Here is a 20,369-nt window from a genome sequence, read left to right as displayed (position 1 = left end):
TTGATTTTTCAGCACTTGTATGTCTTTCACTGTTTCACCGTTCCTTTCAGGCCTTAAATGTAAAAGTATTAGTTATTTTAAACTTCTAGCTGTATAAATGCAGCTTAACTTGTGATGTTTTTGTTTGTTTAACATACAACTGTTTAAGTTTTTGACATGGCAGAATTAGAAAAAAAAACCAGAAATATCAGTAATCAAAGAATTTTGAGGTATTAATGTGTATAAAATTATGTGCACACAGTTAATTCATTGGAGCAACATCTAGATTTATATCTAATAGTAGTACATTTTTGCAAAATTTGGAAGGCTTTTAGTAAATATTACTTGTATGTTGTATGCAAAATATCCAAATTTTTGATTAAAATTTTTTTTTACTAAAGATTTGAATTTATTGAATAAGTTTGATTGTAAAACTATACTTTTATATTTTCCACTTTAACATTAATTGTAGTGAAATTATTAATGTATGGTAAAATGTAAAGTTAACAAATACAAAATGAATATAACTTGGTCTCTTCCTTTTTTTCTGGAATGACTGCATTTTGTAATAGACAACCACACCTTTATTCTTACAGCCAAAGCTAATACACTTTTTAAATCTGAATTCATTTTGCTTTATTTCTATACAGCTACACATGTACAATTTCAGATTATGCTAAAAATAGTTTATCACAGCTGAATAGTTTTTGTAAGGACGTCATCAAGCTATAAGCACCCTATGGTCAAATTACAGTAATGCCTTTCAGTATGGATTTGCGTTAAGAGTGTTACAATACGTTTTTGTTTTAGACATATTTGCATTTATAATAACTGAAAAATAAATTTCTTTTGAATTCTTTCTTTTATCAGTAAATAAAGGACTATTGGCTTATTTTTTTGTAATTATTTTAGTAGTCTCCAAACCATGATTGATAAACATAAAGTAGAATATCCTCAAGATATAATAATTTAACTGCCTTTGTAACTGAGCTGAAATAATTTTTAAAAGATTTGTTACCTGATCAAGCCAAACAGCAAACAATGGAACTGAAATTAAACCTGGTACCTGAACAAATTAGCCTAATAAGGGACTTTGTAAAGCAGAAATTTTCTTTTGGTTATAAATAATTCAGCAGCGAGTGTCAGATAGAATTATCAATATGTGTTTGAAAAACAGGATTGTATACAAGAGATGTGAACATTGGACAAACAGGTGAGGCTTTTACCACGGTGTGGACATATACTGACCTTTTGAATATTTGATATATATATATATGATTTCTCTTACAGTATTTGGTAATTCTAACATAATGAAAGATTGTGGATGAGTTTATAAAAGAAGGTCATAGGTGATTAAAACTTGTATAATAGTCATGCAGTAGATTTTGTATTGGGACTTTTTGACATTTTGTTTTCTATTGCTCATAATTCAGTTAATATAACAGCCTCCAGTGTAATTTTGAGACTGCATTCAGTAATTGTATTTTATGTAGTTATGTTAATGGATAAAATGTTTTTTCATGTTAGTTCATTGTAATGTTTTGGGCATAAAAGGTGTTGTATTTATCACCTAATTATTTGCAGTATGATACTAACTTAATTATATTTCATATTTTTTTTTATTTAACAAAGTTTTTCTTTCCCCTTGCATTGGTTTACAGAAGCATTTTTATCCCATTTTTATAGTGTATTATTGCAATTAAGTGTTAGTGAAAGTAGTGAACAAGTTAAAATGCTTCACAAATGGCTTGTATTACTTTTGGAAACAAGTAATGTGGCATATTGCTTGGAAAAATAAACTGAAAGTAGGGAAAATTGAAATAACAGTAAAGTTTACTGCATTTTTAATCATTAAATGTTAGTCATTGCTATAATTGAACACTAAGTAATTAGAAGAATTAATTTAATTGTTAAATTTGAGTGATGGATTCTTGTGTTAGCAGTGTTCATTATTTCTAAGTCCTTGATTTAATGTGATTTGTAACCCTTTCAAAATGTACTCAGTATAATATATGTATAAGATAAGTGTTTATACTATAACTTTTGATGTAGTATGTGTATCTTCATAAAATTTGGTGGACTTTTTAGTAAAGATTGCAAGTCTTTTGTACACAGAATATCATATTTTTTACTAAAGATTTGTTTTGAAAATGTTGAGTCTGTTTTGTTAATCCAAGTGCAAAGTGATTTTCATGTCATGATTAAAAAACTATTCTTCATCCCAAAAATCTCGAATATCTCTAAAATCTCTAAAACCTCCTAAATACATTTCAGATGTTTGTTTTCAGTAAAGCTCTATATTTTGTTTATTTTTCTCCATCCTAACTACATGGGATATGTCAACTTGATCTATTTTGAAACCACTGTAAAAACATAAACATAAATTATGTTTTTCATTCTGGAATGTGAAAAATTATAACATGAAAACACTTATTTAACCTATATAGCTTAAATTTCATAACATTAAGAAATTACCTAAGATATATAGTACTAAAATTTGAATTATAATCTGTAATTTGATATCAAACTTACTGGTATAAATTTGTTAAATAGTATTTCAGTAAAATTTTGATTACAAGTCAACAAACATGATGACAAAGTCCTTTATCTGTAATGATAGCATTAAAAGAATATTTTTAAACAGAAAAGTAGATTGTAGTGGTTTAAATTTTACAATAACTTTCTCTAGTTGTAATATTAAATTAAGTAGTTTTATATGTCTTATGAAATTTGAAGAAATCAAAGATTCTCATTAATTATAGTATTTATTATTTTCATACCCAAGAGCCAGATGACACAGAAGCCTTACATGAAGAAGCAGTAATGCCCCTGGAAGACCTTCTTGCTCGTTATAAAAGTCTACCACTTAGGTTAACACCACAAATAAAAAGAATTAGCCATGATAAACCACGTTCTCCTATGTTACGTGCTAAGAAGTCTTCTTCAGATGAAGATGATGACCTTCAGGATAACTCTGTTGATCAGGAAGAACTTGAATGTAATTCAAAAGATACCTCATCAACTGAAACTGAAAACAGAGTTTCATCATCAGATGGAGAAGGAGAGAAGAAAGTTAACAAAACAGACGTGGATCTCAAAAATAAGTTGTTTAATGGAGAAGATAAAGTTGGTAGTTCTGAGTGTGATAGCATTGGGGAATCTTCTAAGAAAGCCAATATGGTAGATATAGGAACTAGTAATGAAGCTCAAAGCAAGTGTAATGGCCCCTCATCTTCAGTAGATGAGCTGGACACTAAAGAACCTGGAAACTCTACATCTAAGAAATCTTATTCTGAGAAAGATTGGACATCAGAATTAAAGGTTAATAAAACAGATGATTGTGGAGATAATGAAGTGACGTGTAGTAGTAGCACAAATAGCATTGGTAATGGTTCTGTTGGCAGCAGTTCTAATGGTGACACTAAGCTAAACTTAACTGATCTGGAAGATGAAGGTAGTTCATGCACTACCACAAATAATGAGGCTGGGAGATCTGGCTGTGACTCTAGTGTAGGTAAAAGTCAGCATCTTTCAAGTGAAGAACCTGAAAGCTCTGATGATGATGAAGAGGATGAAGAATACATGGAATCAGAAAGGTATTTTATTGTTAAAGGAAATAATGGAAGGTAATAGTTTCTACAGTTATAAAAGAAAATTATTGTGGTGTCTGTAAATATAATAAATTTGAAAAGATCTTCAAAAACTACCATAAAATCAAGAGAAATGTAAGTAATTTGTGAAAAAAATATATTTGGAAGATAATTTATTACAAAACAAACAAAATTTGATCATTTTTGCTGAAAAAACTATCCAGTGCTCTATAAGAGTAATAAATAAAAATGATTCAGTTCTTAACAGGTATCTTGTTTGAGTTATAAACAGGTAGTGTGTTTGATTACTTGCTTGTAAAATATGAAAAGAGAAATATTTAGTTTATGAAATTTTACAATGACAGCTATTTTCTGACTTGAACAGTATTTTTAAAGTGGGTATGATTTAATTGATTAATGCTATGCAAATACTCAAAATTAGTGTTAACAACTATCACTATCCATCATTTTAACTATTCAAGTAATTCAAATATTGCCAAGTGACTTCTTAACTTTTCATTGTTTTTTTGATTAATTAAAGTTTTTAGTTTTGGGTTAACTTGGCTTGGCTTGGTTACCTCATGATTTAAGGGTTTCAGGTGCATGTAAATGTAACTTAGACATCCACTGAATTAAACTTTAGAATAAAAATAAAACACTCAAAGCCAGCCAGTATCCATCAGATCTTTAGCAGGCCTTCCCTTAACTTGCACCCACTATGTTTGAAAGCAAACTTAGCTAAAGATTACTCTCACCCTACCAAAATATATATTTGTGTCCTGTAGTCCTACCATTCTCTGTTAAGTACATGAAAGGTGGTGTATCAGCATTCTCAATTCTCTTAACAATCTTAAATGCTTTGGTTAGATTCTTTCAAACTCGTCTCTTCTCAAGAGAAAATTTCAGAGATTTTAAACTATCCTTGTGCGACAACCTGTTCATCTGATGTCATCCTAGTAGCCTTCTTCTGAATCCTTTCTAACATTTCAGTGTTCTTTAGATAAGGACTTGAACATGATACTGTGAAACATAATGTGAAACTTTAATATCTAGACTTGTATTCAGTATTTTTGTAGATACAACTTAAAATCCTATTTGCCTTCCAATTAACAACAGCACATTATGTGAATAGCATAAGAGAACGATCATTTAGATCACCAAAATCTTTTTTGTGCTCAACAATGTTAAGGTTAATTTCGTTGAAATTATACTTGAATTAATATCCCACGTGCATTAACTTGCATCTATTATAATTAAAGCTATCTGCTATTTATTTGCTAAATTTACTAAATAATCCAAATTCCTTTATAAAGCAGCAGCATCCATACAACCAGTAACACAAGTTTGATATGATCAGCAAATTTAAATAATCTTTTAACCACTCATTTATGTCATTAATATAACAGATCAAAGGGCCTAACACAGTTGTTGAGTCCTGATGTACTTCATCTATAAGATATATTTAGTTGGACTGAACTCCATTTATAACAACTCTTTTTATCCCATCGAGCCAATATCGTATCCAAATTCCTTTATAAAGCAGCAGCATCCATACAACCAGTAACACAAGTTTGATATGATCAGCAAATTTAAATAATCTTTTAACCACTCTTTCATTTATGTCATTAATATAACAGATCAAAGGGCCTAACACAGTTGTTGAGTCCTGATGTACTTCATCTATAAGATATATTTAGTTGGACTGAACTCCATTTATAACAACTCTTTTTATCCCATCGAGCCAATATCGTATCCAGTGAGCTATAAACTATGCCCTACACTGAACATAATGCACAATACATCTCCCTGTTAGCCCCAGTTTGCATTTGATTTGTTTGATTGTGTTGTAGATTCTGGTAAAAGCTACAAAGTCTGTCTGCAAACTCGTGGTAAAGTAGAATATAAATTTGCTGTGTTTTTACATTGTTATGTTTCTAATTTTATTTCATTCTCTACTTTTTAATAAGGTATACAAGTTATTGATTATACATTGTGCTATATTATTTGTAATTAGCAAAACTGAAAATAAACTAAATTTACTTTTTCTACTTTATATATTATCTTTTTGACATCATAGTTCTTACTTTTGTGAAATTGTGTTCCAATAGATGTTATCACAAGTGTACAAGTTAGTGTTCTATGCTAAAGATGTATTATGCTTTTATTTGATTGAAACTGGACTGCAGGTCTCTGATCTTTGGCTCTGCTAAAACCTCAGCTTTGAAGGTGTTGGGCCTCATTCACCATCTGGGGCTTTCTGTACTTTTCAAGTCCAGTATTTGTTCATTGAGTATCATGAAAAATCAGGTGACTCTGTAGGCTCTGTCATGGCTTGTTGTGGTTTAGTGGTTGCTTACAGAATCCACTTTACAGTTTCTATGTTCCTGCCAAGTTGTATGTCATTTCATTTGCCCTGAATCATGTAGAAGCTATGCAGGGCAGCAGTTGTACTATTTATACTAACATGCTTAACTCTACTGGACCTGGAATCATTCATGTTAGTTCTCACCCTGTTTTTGTTGATATTCAAAACCAACTGACCATTTCTCTTGTCATCCATTTCTATCCAGTTCTTCTGGATACTGGTCCACATTGGTATTTGTGAGAATGAGCTCACAATACTGCAGCTAACTCTGTCTGCTCTGGTGCTATCATGCCCGTGGCAGTTGACAGTCGATTTGTAGTTATCAACATGACAACAAGCTTTTCCAGATCAAACCTTCTGTTGCTCTTTGGCCATTTTGCTTCTGCAAGGATTGGAAGGAGGAAGTTGTCCTGGTGAGGCCAAGCATTGGTCACAGTTTTTTAACTCATCATTTTCTTTTATCTGGGACTGATGCACCAGTGTGTGGTCTGTGTGACACTCAAATCACAACAGCCCATGTTTTACTGTTGTACCGTCATTACAACTTGGAGCAAAGGCACCATTTTATACATATTTTTACCATTGGTTCACTCCTGACATTAGCGATGATGAAAATGATCACCTGAGTTGTGTTTTTAAATTTTTAAGGACCGTTGGCCTTTGTTTTGTTTTCCTTTTTACATATTTTACTTTTAGTTTTTCTACTGATTGTTTGGTGCAGATAGCCTAGTTGCTTTATGCCAATAAATGCCTTACAATCAACCAAAAAAACTTAAGATATAGTTTTAATGGCATAACTCTTCCAGTTACTGAGATATCAATATTTTGTTTTCAAACACATGACAGCAAAACATGATCATTTTTGCTTAACTTTCCAAGTAGTTTTCAGAGCCATGCTTTCTTACTTTATGCACTTATTTATCACCAGTAGAAAGCTTTGGTTTTCCATTCCAAACTTGTACCTGCAAATTTGGATTTGATGGCAGTTATCTAAGAGAGTAATTTATATACATGCAAAGTTGTAATTTTTAACCTATTTATAACTTAATAGCAGTTGTTATTGTGTGAATGTCTTTCCTAAGGTGGTAAAGCATAATCTTAAATTTATTATACCTGTCATAAGACAGTATTAGACATATTATTTTGTATTCTTTACTTATTCTCTCAGGGATTTTCAAGAAGAGTGTACAAGTTTGATCACACTATGTCCACCATATCCATTATAAATGACTGAGTCAACAAATACTGTATTGTCTTATGACAAGTATAGTTATTTAAACCCCAATTATAAAGGTTGTTAAAAGGAAGTTTAAGAAAATTGTTTTCCAATGATTGAAATGCTTTTTAAACTACAGTTCTAAATGCATATTTGAAAGTACATATTTTGTTTGAACAGTCTGTTTATCTGTTTGTTCCTCTATGATTAGGTGATTTTTGTGGATGAATAAACCACTTACATGGTATAAGCCAGGTAATAACATGTAACTGAAAGAAAATAGATGTGAAAAGGTTAACAATTGAAAATGTTGCAACATATGATGCATTCAAAAATGGAAAAAGGCAGTACTCATTGTATTTCAGTTTTAAAACATGGATCAGAATATTGCATTCCTAAGGAATTTATCTTGAGGAATTTCATCTTTTAAGTTGGCTTTCCTGATCAGGAGTGCATGGTCCATCCATATTTTTTTAGTTACAACCCATGAAATTGAACTTATTGAATATAATTTTCCTGGTAGTTTTCCCTTGAGTGAATATTATTTTATTTCATTATTTCTATCCTTGTTAAGGGGTTGAATCAGTTCTACTCTATATTATTTTACTTTTTTGTTTTAACATGGATCTGAAGCATGCTCTGGGAAAAGGTGGGTTTATAGCATAATGCTTGAATTGTTGTTCATGTTTATGTATTGGTAATAGAACATGTAAAAGTAAAACTGACAACTTTAAATAAAGTCATGACTTCAAAAAATGAATCTTAGTGGTATAGAAGCATAACATAGCTTTTTCATTAGATACATTATTGTGCTGTTTTTATTATTTTATTTTAAAGATTGGTCTACATCTATACACTGCACAATTCATGCCTACTTGTGGGTATTCAGATGAACATTTAAAAGGAATAAAAAAAGTTGACAGTTTATGCATGCATAAAGGATGAATTGTTTTTGTGGTTTTGAGAGCTTTGTTATCAGAGTGTGTTATATGTGTTTATTAGTGGAGTACATGGCTCCTATGACACTATAGAAGTAGTGTAGGCCTCTTTGTGTGCTCACCTTTTTTGCTTTCTAAAGTGAGATCATTAATTTTCAATCTATATACTTCTGTCAGCAGTTTTCAAGTGTCTAATTAAAACACTGTTGTTACTGTGTGTGGACTTTTAAAGTTAAATACCCTGCACAGGAATGCTTGATTGTGGTCTTATAAACATGCTGGACTTTTCACCTGATAGTCTGTAGTTTGCTTCTCATTGCTGTAAATTTCATTAGAATGACATAAAAGTTTACAAACTCAGTACAATACAAACATATACTAAATTTAGAAAAAATTTTCTTTTTGCATACACTCAGACATTCATCGGCATCTTCTTTTATCTGGAGTGGGGTTTTCAAATATGTTAGGAGAAAACCTTATACCTTCCAGAAATAATGAATTTGTATATATGTGAATGCACATAAGTTTTTTTTCTCTGAATATTTGACCACCAGAACATTTTATTCATGTTACACTGTTACAAGCTTTTATAAACATTTGGTAATTTGTAGAATTTAGAAATGTATTAAAATTATTAATAACTAATATATTTTCTCAGAGTGCCAGATATGCATTTTTAATTAGCTTATTCAGAAAATATTTCTATTATAGCTGTATTTTTTTACCATATGCATTTTAATTAGCTTATTCAGACACACGCACACACGTGTGTGGTAATTATATTGTGTAGAAAATATTTCTATTATAGCTGTATTTTTTTACCATGTGTGCATTGTTGTTTAAGGTTGGTATTTTTATAAAATTAAACAGTTTAAAGTTTTCTGTTGTGATAAATATGATATTGTATAAATATTTTTATTCAAAGTTAGTTGATTACATATCTCTTACTGTTTTTTTGGGGGTGTTAACATAAAAAATTATAGATGGTAACACTGTTGCAAAGGTAAAAGTTTAAGTCTGTGAAGTTGATACATATAATGAATCTTGTGTTTTCATAATTTCCATACTTTTAGTGTTGAAAAAATGCTTCATTGAGATGTAAATAATTTATATAAATGATAATTTTGATTAACGACACTGATTTGTGAACAAAACCTTCTTGTTACAATTGATGTGTTGAAAGATAAGTTTACCTACTTCTAGGAAGCATTCTAGTAATATTTTCAAAAAGCAGAATTCATGTTTTCTCTTATGAATAACCTCTTATATGTTGTTTTGTGGTGTAAAACCAACTATGATGTGACATTGTAATTGGGTATGAAGTGTTTAAACACTTTTAAATAAGTATGGTGCACAAAAGAAAAGGAAAAAAAAGAAACTCCACTAGTAATGAAACTAATTCACCAGAATTACTTTTGATTCTATAGACTTCAAAGTCTAGTAACGTCCTGTGCTGTTGTCAGATGACGTATTTATAAATACTAATATTTAAAAACAAATCTAGCTTTACAAGCCAGATTTTAATTTGAATTAAGTAAATAAAAGTTAGTTACTGAGAAATATTCTTAAGATTATTATATTATATTAAGAAATATTCTGCTCCCCTTAAATTATGGCCTCAATATTATGAAATTAACATTTTTCAGATTTAGCCTAAATTGAAAGTTTTAACCTCTTTTGTACATAAATAACAGATCTCTGTGTCTTAAAATATTAACTAACTAATGTGTGGTAAGTGATTAAAAACAAAAGTCTAGTTTGTTTTCATTCTGTTTCATGGGTATGAAAAGTAAAAAACTTTCAGACAAGTAAACCATTGAAGGGATGGAGTGGCTGACATATCTATAGATTCCTTCCAGATCTGGTGTGGAAAAGTAAGAAGACCTAAAAGGAATGATATACTGCTACAAGATCCCTTCTAACTTCAACGCACAACATCAACTAAAGGGAGTAGTCAGTTCATGTAATTATTGTAAAGCTTCTGCTTCTGCAAAGGGGGAACTTGGCTTCTGTGACAAGCGTACCATAGCACAAGCTGTAATGACCCAACATCAAGCCAATTTTGCTTCAGAAGTGCTTGGAGTGCATTACCAACAACCCTAACATGTCATTGAATCATATGATCTGGAGAAAGTGCTCCAAGTCTTCATTTATCAGCAATGAAACCATTTGATGGATTTCTGCTGATGTTGTATGCATCTTTAATAAAGGTGTTTTATCCAAAATAAGGTTCTTTCAAACAATAAAAGTGACTGCAGGACCATATGCAGGAAAATGCCTAGAGAAAATTGTTTTAGAACAGATGAATGAGACAGAAAGGCTTACTCTGAGAAAGGAAAGTAGGAACGTGTTTTTCGGAGAAATATCAAGAAGACCTTTGAGGAAGCAACTACCAAAAAAGGAAGGGGTGTTTATGTTTTATGGGGATATTAAGTGAGAAAATAAAAGTTAGAATGGCTCCCGATGCCTACAGGGGGGTTAAAATACTTTAAATATAAGTGCACATATTTACTAAAAGCCTACTAATATCTAAGTGCAGAAAACCTTTAATGGCTATTTTCTCAAAACTCAATTTTCACAGGGATCAAATTATTAACATAACTTCTTAACTACTAAAACCAATATCAGTATGAAACTTAGCACACTTGTTGATATTACATTTTTCTAGAAGTTGGATTTTTTTTAATTCAAAGATTTTTACCAGTTGTTTGTTACGAGTCTAATTACCATTAACAGTGGCATTAATTAGAATTTCCCATAACTCGATGTGGAAAATTTGCAAAGTTTACACTCAAGCTATGAGAATGTTCATGAATAACGTGTATCAATTTTCACACACTTTTATAATTAACTAAATAAAGTTATGGTGTTAAAACAGTTTGTTATGTATGTCTATTCATGCAAGAAGAGTTTGTAAATTTGCACATTTTTAAGGGCCACTGCTACCTTAAGTAATTGTCAATTTGTTCATGAATGTATAGGGACTTCCTGTAAAGAAAACAAAGGAACATGGGTTACATTTCTTTTCATACACAGAACATGTTATGACTTGTTAATTATACTTTAGTGGATTTTGTATTTTCTGTTCCTTGTGTTGTATCTATTGTAGGTTAATGTTTTAACTTGAACTAGAATTCTTTCTTTCTATATATAAAATCAAGATAATTAGATTTTATATTTTTATGGTGTTAAAGTTTGGATTTAAATTATATCAAAAATGCATAAGAGGACAGTTAATTCCTAAATGTAGGAGTATTTAATTTTGTTAATAGTATATAATGTTGTGTTTGTTCATTAGTCTTACAGTTTTGCATTTTAAGTAATGGGTCCAATCATTCCTCATTACATTATTTAAAAAAAAAATTTTAGTTAAATAGTGCAGTTATCTTAAGTATCAAAGGTCCCTTTATACATGACATTCTTTTCATTTGCTTCACTGAGACAGCTTGCTGTGCATCATTTATTATACAGATATACTGAATAGTGGCATATGTTTGCCTGGAACTTTTTCTCTATTGGTCAGGTTTGTCACATTAGTGTAATTATTTCAAATATGAACTTCTACTAGGTTTTCTTGAAACCCTAGAACCCCTGAAAGTTTCATAGTGATTAGAGTTCTGGATGTAAGCACCAAGATAGTAGTAAGGAAAAAGTTGAAGTGGCTGAGTAACATCATAAAAATGGGAAAATAAATAAAGTAAGGGGCTATAGATTCCTTCTGGGTTCTGCTTCAGAAATCATGATAATTTTATAATGATCAAAGCCTAGAAAATAAAAACTGTTTTGTCATTGACAGACACAGAAACAAACCACTTTATAGTGCAGATTTTCATTTACAGCTTAATTTATAATGTGGTAAATCTCAAATTTTCCAGATTTTTAGATTCATGAGGTTACTGTTTTGGTACTGATTTTTCTTGTTCTTGTTATACAGTACAGTTGTTACATGGTTAGAAGTTGCTTATCATTTCAGTGAAGACTCTGTTGATGAAAATGAAGATGGGAGTGATGAACAAGATGATGATGAAGAAGGGGGAGAATGCAATGAAGACCAAACTAATCCAGAAATTACACTGACAGACAAAGAACAAGTAAGCATATCTCTGTATTGACATAAAAATAAGACTGTGGTTCATATATTACAAATTTTTAAAGAACTATTGAGATTGTAATGTTTCACTGAAAATAAATTATATGCACTCTGATTTTTTTTTGTACAAAAAAGATTTGTAATTACAATAAATTTTCTAAGTTTCATTACAGAAATTTATATATATGTAAAAAGCTATGGCAGTTTTAATAACCATGACATCAGTAAGTTAACTGTAATTGCACTGCATAAAATTCAGATTTGTGATTGTGAGAGAAACTCTACTTCACTCGCAGTCCACATTTTAGGGGGAATTATCATTTTTAGTGAGATAGACATTTTAGCAAGTTAAATAAAGAAAATAAATGTTACACAATTAGGAATAATAGTAATTTATATTGCAAAAATCAGTTGCTTTGTATAGTGTACAGGATTTAGTCTTGTTTGTGTAAAACGTAATTGACTATAGTAAATGCTTCTTTAGTTTATATAAGTAAAGTTTGAAACATGTTCAGATGTATTTAAAATAAAGGTTTTACCAGATTTTTTTCTTATTGTTAATTCATTCTTTCTTCAGATTCCTTTTTATGACATAAATTCCATGATAACTGTTGGTACTTTATAGAATAAGTTTTAAACATGCTAATGTGTAGCAGATATATGTGATATAATTTAGGCCTACATGTGAATGGATAGGAAGCTTGAGGGTCACTGTTCAGTGTGAATAATTAATTAGTGAGATGTTTTGAAGTAAATAGCTTTAGTAATCACTGTAACTGAATGTGTTAGAAACCCAAATTAATCTTTAGAATTATTTATGCATTTGAAACCAGTACTTACTGTTGGTTGTGCACCTGAGGATAGCTTTCAGTATAAATTTATATAATAGAGCAAGTGTGGCCTATAATGGTTAGTATTTCATATGTTTGCCATTAGCATCGCATGCTGCAAACGTGCATTCCAGTTTATAAAGTGATGGTCAAAACCTGTTATTCAGCCAGTAAGAGTAGCCCATGTTCTGATGATGAGTTCTGTGAATAGCTGCCTTCCCTATATTCTGTCTATCCAAATGTGGGAATGTCTGTACACAGTTATTAGCCCTTTGTATTCATCTGCATGAATTTCTCATAATATATATTAGGTTTAACCCTTCTAAGCTTCATCTTGCTGGGTGATTGTAACTTATACTAACTATCACTTATGCCAATGTCAGAGACATTAGCTTACAAGACTACACACAGGAAGTTTGTACAGACTGTATAATATTCCCCATGTGCAGTTTGTTAACTTGTAGTTGCTTTCTACTGTCTCAAGCTAGATTGCCATACAGCATGTTTGACTTAAATTGGAAATTTAGTTCTTCATCTTGAAATCTCAAAGCATATTTATTGTACAAATAAATGATTTAGAGATAGCAAGTCTTTGATCACCAAACTTGCCGTTTTGTTGTGAAACGTTAATATTTTGTGATTATATTGAGTTATCCTGAATGTTTACACTTTAGTTAAAATTAATAACACATTTCTGTTTAAAGTATAATTAGTATCTTTTGGCTAAAAACTAGAAACAACTATCTATCTGGAACTTAGATGTAATAGGAAGTTTTAGTTATTTTTATTTTTTTACATTTTTGTACATTGAAGTATTGTGTGTGCACTGTTATGTCCAAAATGGCACTACTTCCCCATTTCCACACTCAAAGCTATTTCTATCCTGGTTTGCCCTCTATACATTGCTAAAAAATTTTCATTTATAGCACACCAGTGTTTTTATACCCCTTCATTTTTGTGGCATTTCAGAACAAGTGATGGTCGTATGACTACCCTCTACCAATCATACTATGCTATGTGTACTAGTGAAACTAGCTCCTACTATTTTAGAACAATCCTCACTTTTTTAGTTGACTTTCTGGTGTGTATAAATATTTTAATTTGTTTCTCTAAGTATATTTAGTTTGTATCTTTTTGGTGACACTTCATGTCAATTTCATGGGTTTTACCTGAAGTTTTTGTTTTCATTTTCATTTCACAGATGTCCTTTTCTTCTCCTCAGGATCATACCTCTTTTAGTTGTCTACACAAAGATACCATAAAAAAGTGGTGCCCACTTAACAGGAATTTTAGTTCAGTCTCTTTCTTCAAAAATATTGTAGATTGAAGACCCATTGTAGATCAGCCCCAGCTGTATACTTATCTGGAGACATCTCACTTCAGTGGAGTTTTTTCCTCTGGGTTTTGGATGGCCAAGTCTGATATTATGGAAACCCATTTACATAGTCTAGTTGTTCCAGTATCATGTCGTTTTCTTCAGTTTGTTCATAAGAATTCTGTCTTCCATTTTTGTGCACTGTTATTTGACTTTTTTTAGCTTCATATGTGCTTTGTCAAGTGGTATGCTGTTTAGCATGCCATCCTCACTCGCTGAGTCTTCAGACAGAATTTCATGGATGACTGGTTGCTGCTTGCCTCTTCCTGTGCCTAGTCAGTCACAGACACCTGCTTACTTCTTTGAGAAGTTGCTTGGATGGAGTTTCTCATCAAGTTTGAAAAGTTCTTTACTACATCTTATACAGTATCTTATTCATTTGAGGTTCTCTTCAGTTCCAATCTTAGCCACGCTCAGCCTTCTCACCGTCAGCTTTGTTGTATGGAGTGGTCAGTCACAAAGACCCTGTATTTTCCTTCTCTCTTTGCAATAAAGGTCTTGTGTCTTGTGGGGATGTGAGCTTCCTTGGAAGTTCTCATTCTCTTTGGCCAGTCACACATACATTCCTTTCATTGGATGCTTCTTGACCAGTGGAACTTCTGCCACAATCCATTGGGCAATCCCATACTCTTCCACGTAGGATTAGGGGCAATCTTTCTTAGGGGGTTTTACAGAGACGTGACCATGGTGGGGGTTTTCATTCTTCTATTTCATCCTAAGTCTCCTCTTTTGACATATGCTTCCTTGCTTCTCAAGAGATTTTGAGAAGTGGTCAGTCAGTGAGACTACTTTTCGTATCAACATCCTGAAGCCTTTGCCAATTCTTTGGGCTCTGTATCATTTATTTTCACTTTTGCAGAGGTGGGTGGTTATGGTTGATTCTGACAATTCCAGTGTTATCAGCTATATCACCAAAAAAGGAGAAACCAAATCCAGATCTATGTTTTCAGGCTCTGAATTTCCTATACCAAGTCAGTGATTGCAAGGTGATGGTTTGGGTGTGTTTTGTTCCAGTAATTATGATTCTTGTAACCAGTTGCTTATCCTATCTCAACCAGGTTCTTCCCATGAAGTGGTCATTTCATTATCAGGTATTTCTGTATTTGTTCTCAACTGGGAATACCACATATATATATGCATTTATCACTCACTGGAATGCCAAACTTCCTTCAGTTTCTATTTTCTCACCCTTCAGCTTTGGAGGCAAATGCTTTCAGTCAAAATTAGGTCTTCACATATATAGGTCTAGCCTTTGGTAAGACTTTTCTCCAGAGTCATTTCTTCTATCCAGACCACTCCTTGTTGTGTTCTGCTGGTTACTTTGTACTAGCCTGCTCAGACAGGATTCCCTCTGCATTAGCACTTACTGGAGCAATAGCTCCCACCCTTCTCTCTCTGTTCTGATCTCTCCTCCAACAACTACAGTTGGATGTATTTCAAGCCAGCATCACCAAATTCCATGTGTGGCTTTTGCTTCATATCAAGAACTCGCTCCTCATGTGGCATCTTTCTTTACCTGTACCATTTGCCTTTCTTCCTTGGTTATGTACCAGAAGCATTGGTCTTACTTCAAACTTTGGTCTATTTGCCATGGCTTCCAACCATTCCATCCTTTTGTTTTTCACCTAGATGTTTGATCAGGGTTTGTTTGTTTCAACATTTGATCATTGTAGGGCTGTCACACCTAGATCTCAATGGTGTCCTTCATACCCTGTCTGGTTCTCCCTTTGAACCAGTTGTAGTGTGTTTCTTACACTATTTTACCCTTAAGACCTATTTCCTCCCTCTCCTGGCATATGGCTGTTGTCATTTCAATACTCATGCCATTAATGTTTCATGCATCCTTTATTAGTACTTGCATGTAATCCTCTTTCTACATCAGGCCTTCCTTGTGAAGACATTGGTTGCCAGGGAAGGTTGTTTAGCCTTTTCTTCTATTTCCTGACTTTTCATTTCACACCTATAATCTTGTGCAGATTTGAATCAACTACTTTGTCCAGTTTTGTTCATGGAATTCTTCTATTTCCTGGGATTTATCATCTATTGTGCTCACTGGTTGGTTTTGTCAACTCACACAGTTGGTATATTCTGGCATGGAAGGTGGCTACCTACCAAATGTTTCTTCACACCAAAATTCATCAACTAACTATGTCTTTAACTGCTTTGAACCATTGTTCTCTTATGAAGATTGTTAAGGGTGGCAATACATTTGTCTGCATAACCTATTTATGTCTTCTTCAGACAGGTATCATGTTCCTCATATGGCATTTCTGTACACATTTCTGTTTGCCTTCCACTGTGGTGGTAAATCAACACATTAATGCTTTTTATCTTATTTTGTTGATGTAGGTAATGCAAGTAACACAGTATGACTGGTGGGGAGCAGTCACATGATAATCACTTTCTGAAATGGCACAAAAATAAAGATATATATATAAGAAAACAAAAAGACTGGTGCATTGTTAGTGAAAAAGTTTTTAGCAATACTTAGAGGGCAAACTAGGATTGAGATAGCTTTGGGTGAGAGTAGGTAAGTAGTTATTTACACTGTACACATGAGTTGTAAAATGTTAACATTTTATAACTCATGCATACAGTGCAAAAATTTACTCAAATATTTTAAAATGTGTAAATCTATTTCATTAGCCAGGCACAGACAGTGGTTGTACAGCAGTTGTCTCTGTCATCAAAGGCAAAGAGATGTACATAGCTAATGCTGGTGATTCTCGATGTGTTGTCTGTCGCAATGGTAAAGCAATTGATTTATCTTTCGATCATAAACCAGAGGATGAACCTGAAAGGAACAGAATAGAAAGAGCAGGTGGACATGTAACACCTGATGGGAGAGTAAATGGTGGCTTAAACCTTTCTAGGGCTATTGGTGAGTTTGTTTTTTTAGTTATTGAAATAGAATTTTTGTCATTTTGAAGTGATTAGTAAGCAGTCTTATACTGTGTTATATGCTTATTAATATTTTTATAATCAGGTTGGGAGTGAAAATTTGATTTAGAGCTAAAGTTTATAGCAATTTTGAATATTCCCAATAAAAAGAAAATTGTAATTTACATTATTTGAATGGCTAAAATGCTTGATTTACAAGTTTACTACATGAAACATACCAGATACCCAAGTTATAAACATCCAGAAATATTGCTAATAGGTAAAACTGAAGTTAAAGAAGGGAAATTAACATTATAATTAAGACTTCAGTAGGGTTTTAAAGATAGGTACATTTATAGAATCAAGTGGTAAGTTATAAATAGACTAATGACATATACCTTACTTATAAATGGAAGCATTTATTACATGTTTCAGAATACTCAAAATTTCATCATCAATTACTTAAAGTTACAAAACAAACAAGCAGTGTTTGTAATTACAACATATACATAAATAACAAATATAGCATGAGAGGTGAAAGTGAAAACTGTTATTTAGGAATGGAAGAAGACTTTCAGTATCATATTTGGCTGTTAAAAGAATTTTAAAGTTGGAGAGAAAACTTGGATCTCCTGTTTCTGTATTATGCTGATAGATAGTAGAAACAGAAGAGTTTGTAACCTTTCTTCCAGTGTTTATACATTTACTTGTGTTCCTGTGCTTGTACTTTAAGGTAATGCTTGGTTTCACCAATATAGGAGGCCTTAAGTAGACTAGATATAAACAATGAGTAGTAAGAATATAGTTCAGATTGTTGATGCTACACTTAGGTTATTGGACAAGTACATATTTAAATTCAGTTGTCCAAAGTAAATTTTTTACTTCTCTCATTGCTGTTTAACTGAAAATTTAGAATTATTATAGTATCCAGTGTAGACATCTTTCAAGGAATGAAAATAGCAAGTTTTACTTTGACAGATAAATTTTAAGTTCAAATGCTTATAATTCTTCAAGTAAAATATATTTTTTGTAAATGTTAAATCTTATTTCTTAACATTTGTTATGTTAGTGTATTTTTATGAGTATGTTAATAATGTATTAAAACATTGCAACTGAATGTTTTTTTGATATAGGTGATCATGCTTACAAACAGGTAACTAATCTGTCACCCAAAGAACAAATGATTACAGCTCTTCCAGATATACAGACTTTAACTATTGATCCTGATCAAGATGAGTTTATGGTTTTAGCTTGTGATGGAATATGGTTAGTATAATTTGCATGTATGTGTTCAAGCAAAATTGTTTGGGATCTGCTCTTTATTTTGGGTAGTGTGTGGCTAGTTATTACACACAAGAATTTTTTTTACTTTTTAGCATGTCGTAATATGTTTCGAACTATGTTACAAGTGATAGCACCTTTCAGGTATCGTGTGCACACCTGCATATCAAATTTCTAAGTGTAAATTAGATATATAATTCTAACTATTTCATTTTTATTTCTGTTTCTTGTTTTTACACTTTTCAAACCACAGATACAGGAATTGTTTTAGTTTCCTTTAATTTTCTTTTTCTAACCAGATCAATTAGGTTTGATAAGTATGATAACAAACTGTTTGGATGATACAAGTCTTTTTTTCTTTTCTAGTAAAGGTGTTTAGTTTTATAATATTCAAATGACACACACACAAAGAAAGTAAATTACTAGTACTTAAAACAATTTATTTGATGTAAATTGAACTTGAAAAAGAATTGTGTTAAAAATGATCATACATCTAGTAAAGGTTACACAACTTTTGTTAAGTGAGGTCCAACGTCACCAATAACTGACAGTTTTTCCTTTGTTTTTGCAATTTTTATTTCAAATAGTGATGATTGGCTTAATCAGGAGAATAGAGTAACAAGAGAAATATATAAATGAATGTCAACCAAGTTGATAGCACTGGATACATAAAATAGAATTTTTGATTGCATACATAAAATGGAATTTTCTTATCAATATTTAAAAAAAATAACTTTTAAGGTGAAATAAAGTAATTTTCATTTTTCAACAGGGTATCTTACAGCAAAATTTTAAAAAAATTACAGTTTAAAAAAAGAAGAAAAGCTAAAGTTTTACATATTTCTAGAGAAGAATTAGATACTATTTATCAAGTTTGTGCAAATGTTTCTGCAGTTTGGTATAGTATTTTTAGTCAGAAAAGGAAAACATCAGGGACTATCAGTGACACCCATTATGTCCTGAAAGATTTAAGAGAGAAGTGAAACTTTAGTTTAGAGGCATTGTGCCATTAGAGGCAGACATTTCAGTCTTTTACTTGTTAACAACAGTTTATAACTAAAATAAGTCTTGCACTAATGTGCACCTCAATATTTTTGTATGTCTGTGTGGTATACACCTAAATTCCAAACATCCCAAAGTGCTGACTAATATGCAAACACTTGTAATGTTTTTCAGATTGGCTGTGAACCATATACTGTAATAAACGTTTTTACAGGTTCAAAAAATGCAGTCTTATAACTCTGGGGAATTCTTATTGTAAACACTAGAATCCATAATCTGATAAATTCCACACAGTATTCTTGGAGTAGAGATCAGGTTCACTTATTTCTGTGTGCATGCTTTGTTGGTCTCGAGTATTACATTACTGTGTCACATAAACAGTCTTATAATGTGGTGATTTATTGCTTTATTTTCAGTCCTTAACAATAAAATAAACAAAGAAAATAAATGTGAAATGTTTAGTAGTTCAAACTCTGAAGAGAAGTATATTGAAACTTTGTGACTAATAACAAGAAAAAAAGGCCACAACTGATATACCCCAAAGACCTCTTGTTGAAAATGTTCCATGTCATGGCAATATGCAGCTCACAAACATTAAACAAAGTCAGGACCATAAAATTCAGAAATTTAGTATGGTAAATATGGAATCCAGCTTTGCATGGCTCTTTTATATATATGTTAAGGACACCTTGTTATAGAGAACAGTTGGATGCAGTTAAATGATTTCCATAATGTTGAGGTTCTACTATAGTAGCATGGATACAAGATCAACACTGTTCATTGATTTAAAGTTTACACTATTATCATAATAGGCTCCTTTTCA

General features: G+C 31.7%; 1 protein-coding gene across 1 annotated transcript in view; it reads left to right on the top strand.

Annotated features, from left to right (window-relative positions):
• Positions 1-20,369, top strand: part of LOC143255773 (protein phosphatase 1G) — a 35,517-nt gene that overhangs the window by 9,501 nt on the left and 5,647 nt on the right. The window contains exons 4-7 of the mRNA XM_076511961.1: positions 2,765-3,575; positions 12,062-12,179; positions 17,030-17,264; positions 18,397-18,529. Of these exons, the coding sequence (XP_076368076.1) occupies positions 2,765-3,575; positions 12,062-12,179; positions 17,030-17,264; positions 18,397-18,529 (1,297 nt within the window). The remainder of the gene's footprint in view (positions 1-2,764; positions 3,576-12,061; positions 12,180-17,029; positions 17,265-18,396; positions 18,530-20,369) is intronic.

This window comes from Tachypleus tridentatus, chromosome 7 (assembly GCF_004210375.1).
Source record: "Tachypleus tridentatus isolate NWPU-2018 chromosome 7, ASM421037v1, whole genome shotgun sequence".
NCBI classification, from domain to species: Eukaryota; Metazoa; Arthropoda; class Merostomata; order Xiphosura; family Limulidae; genus Tachypleus; species Tachypleus tridentatus.
The sequence above is the reverse complement of the archived record's forward strand: the minus strand, read 5'-3'. Positions and strand labels throughout refer to the sequence as shown.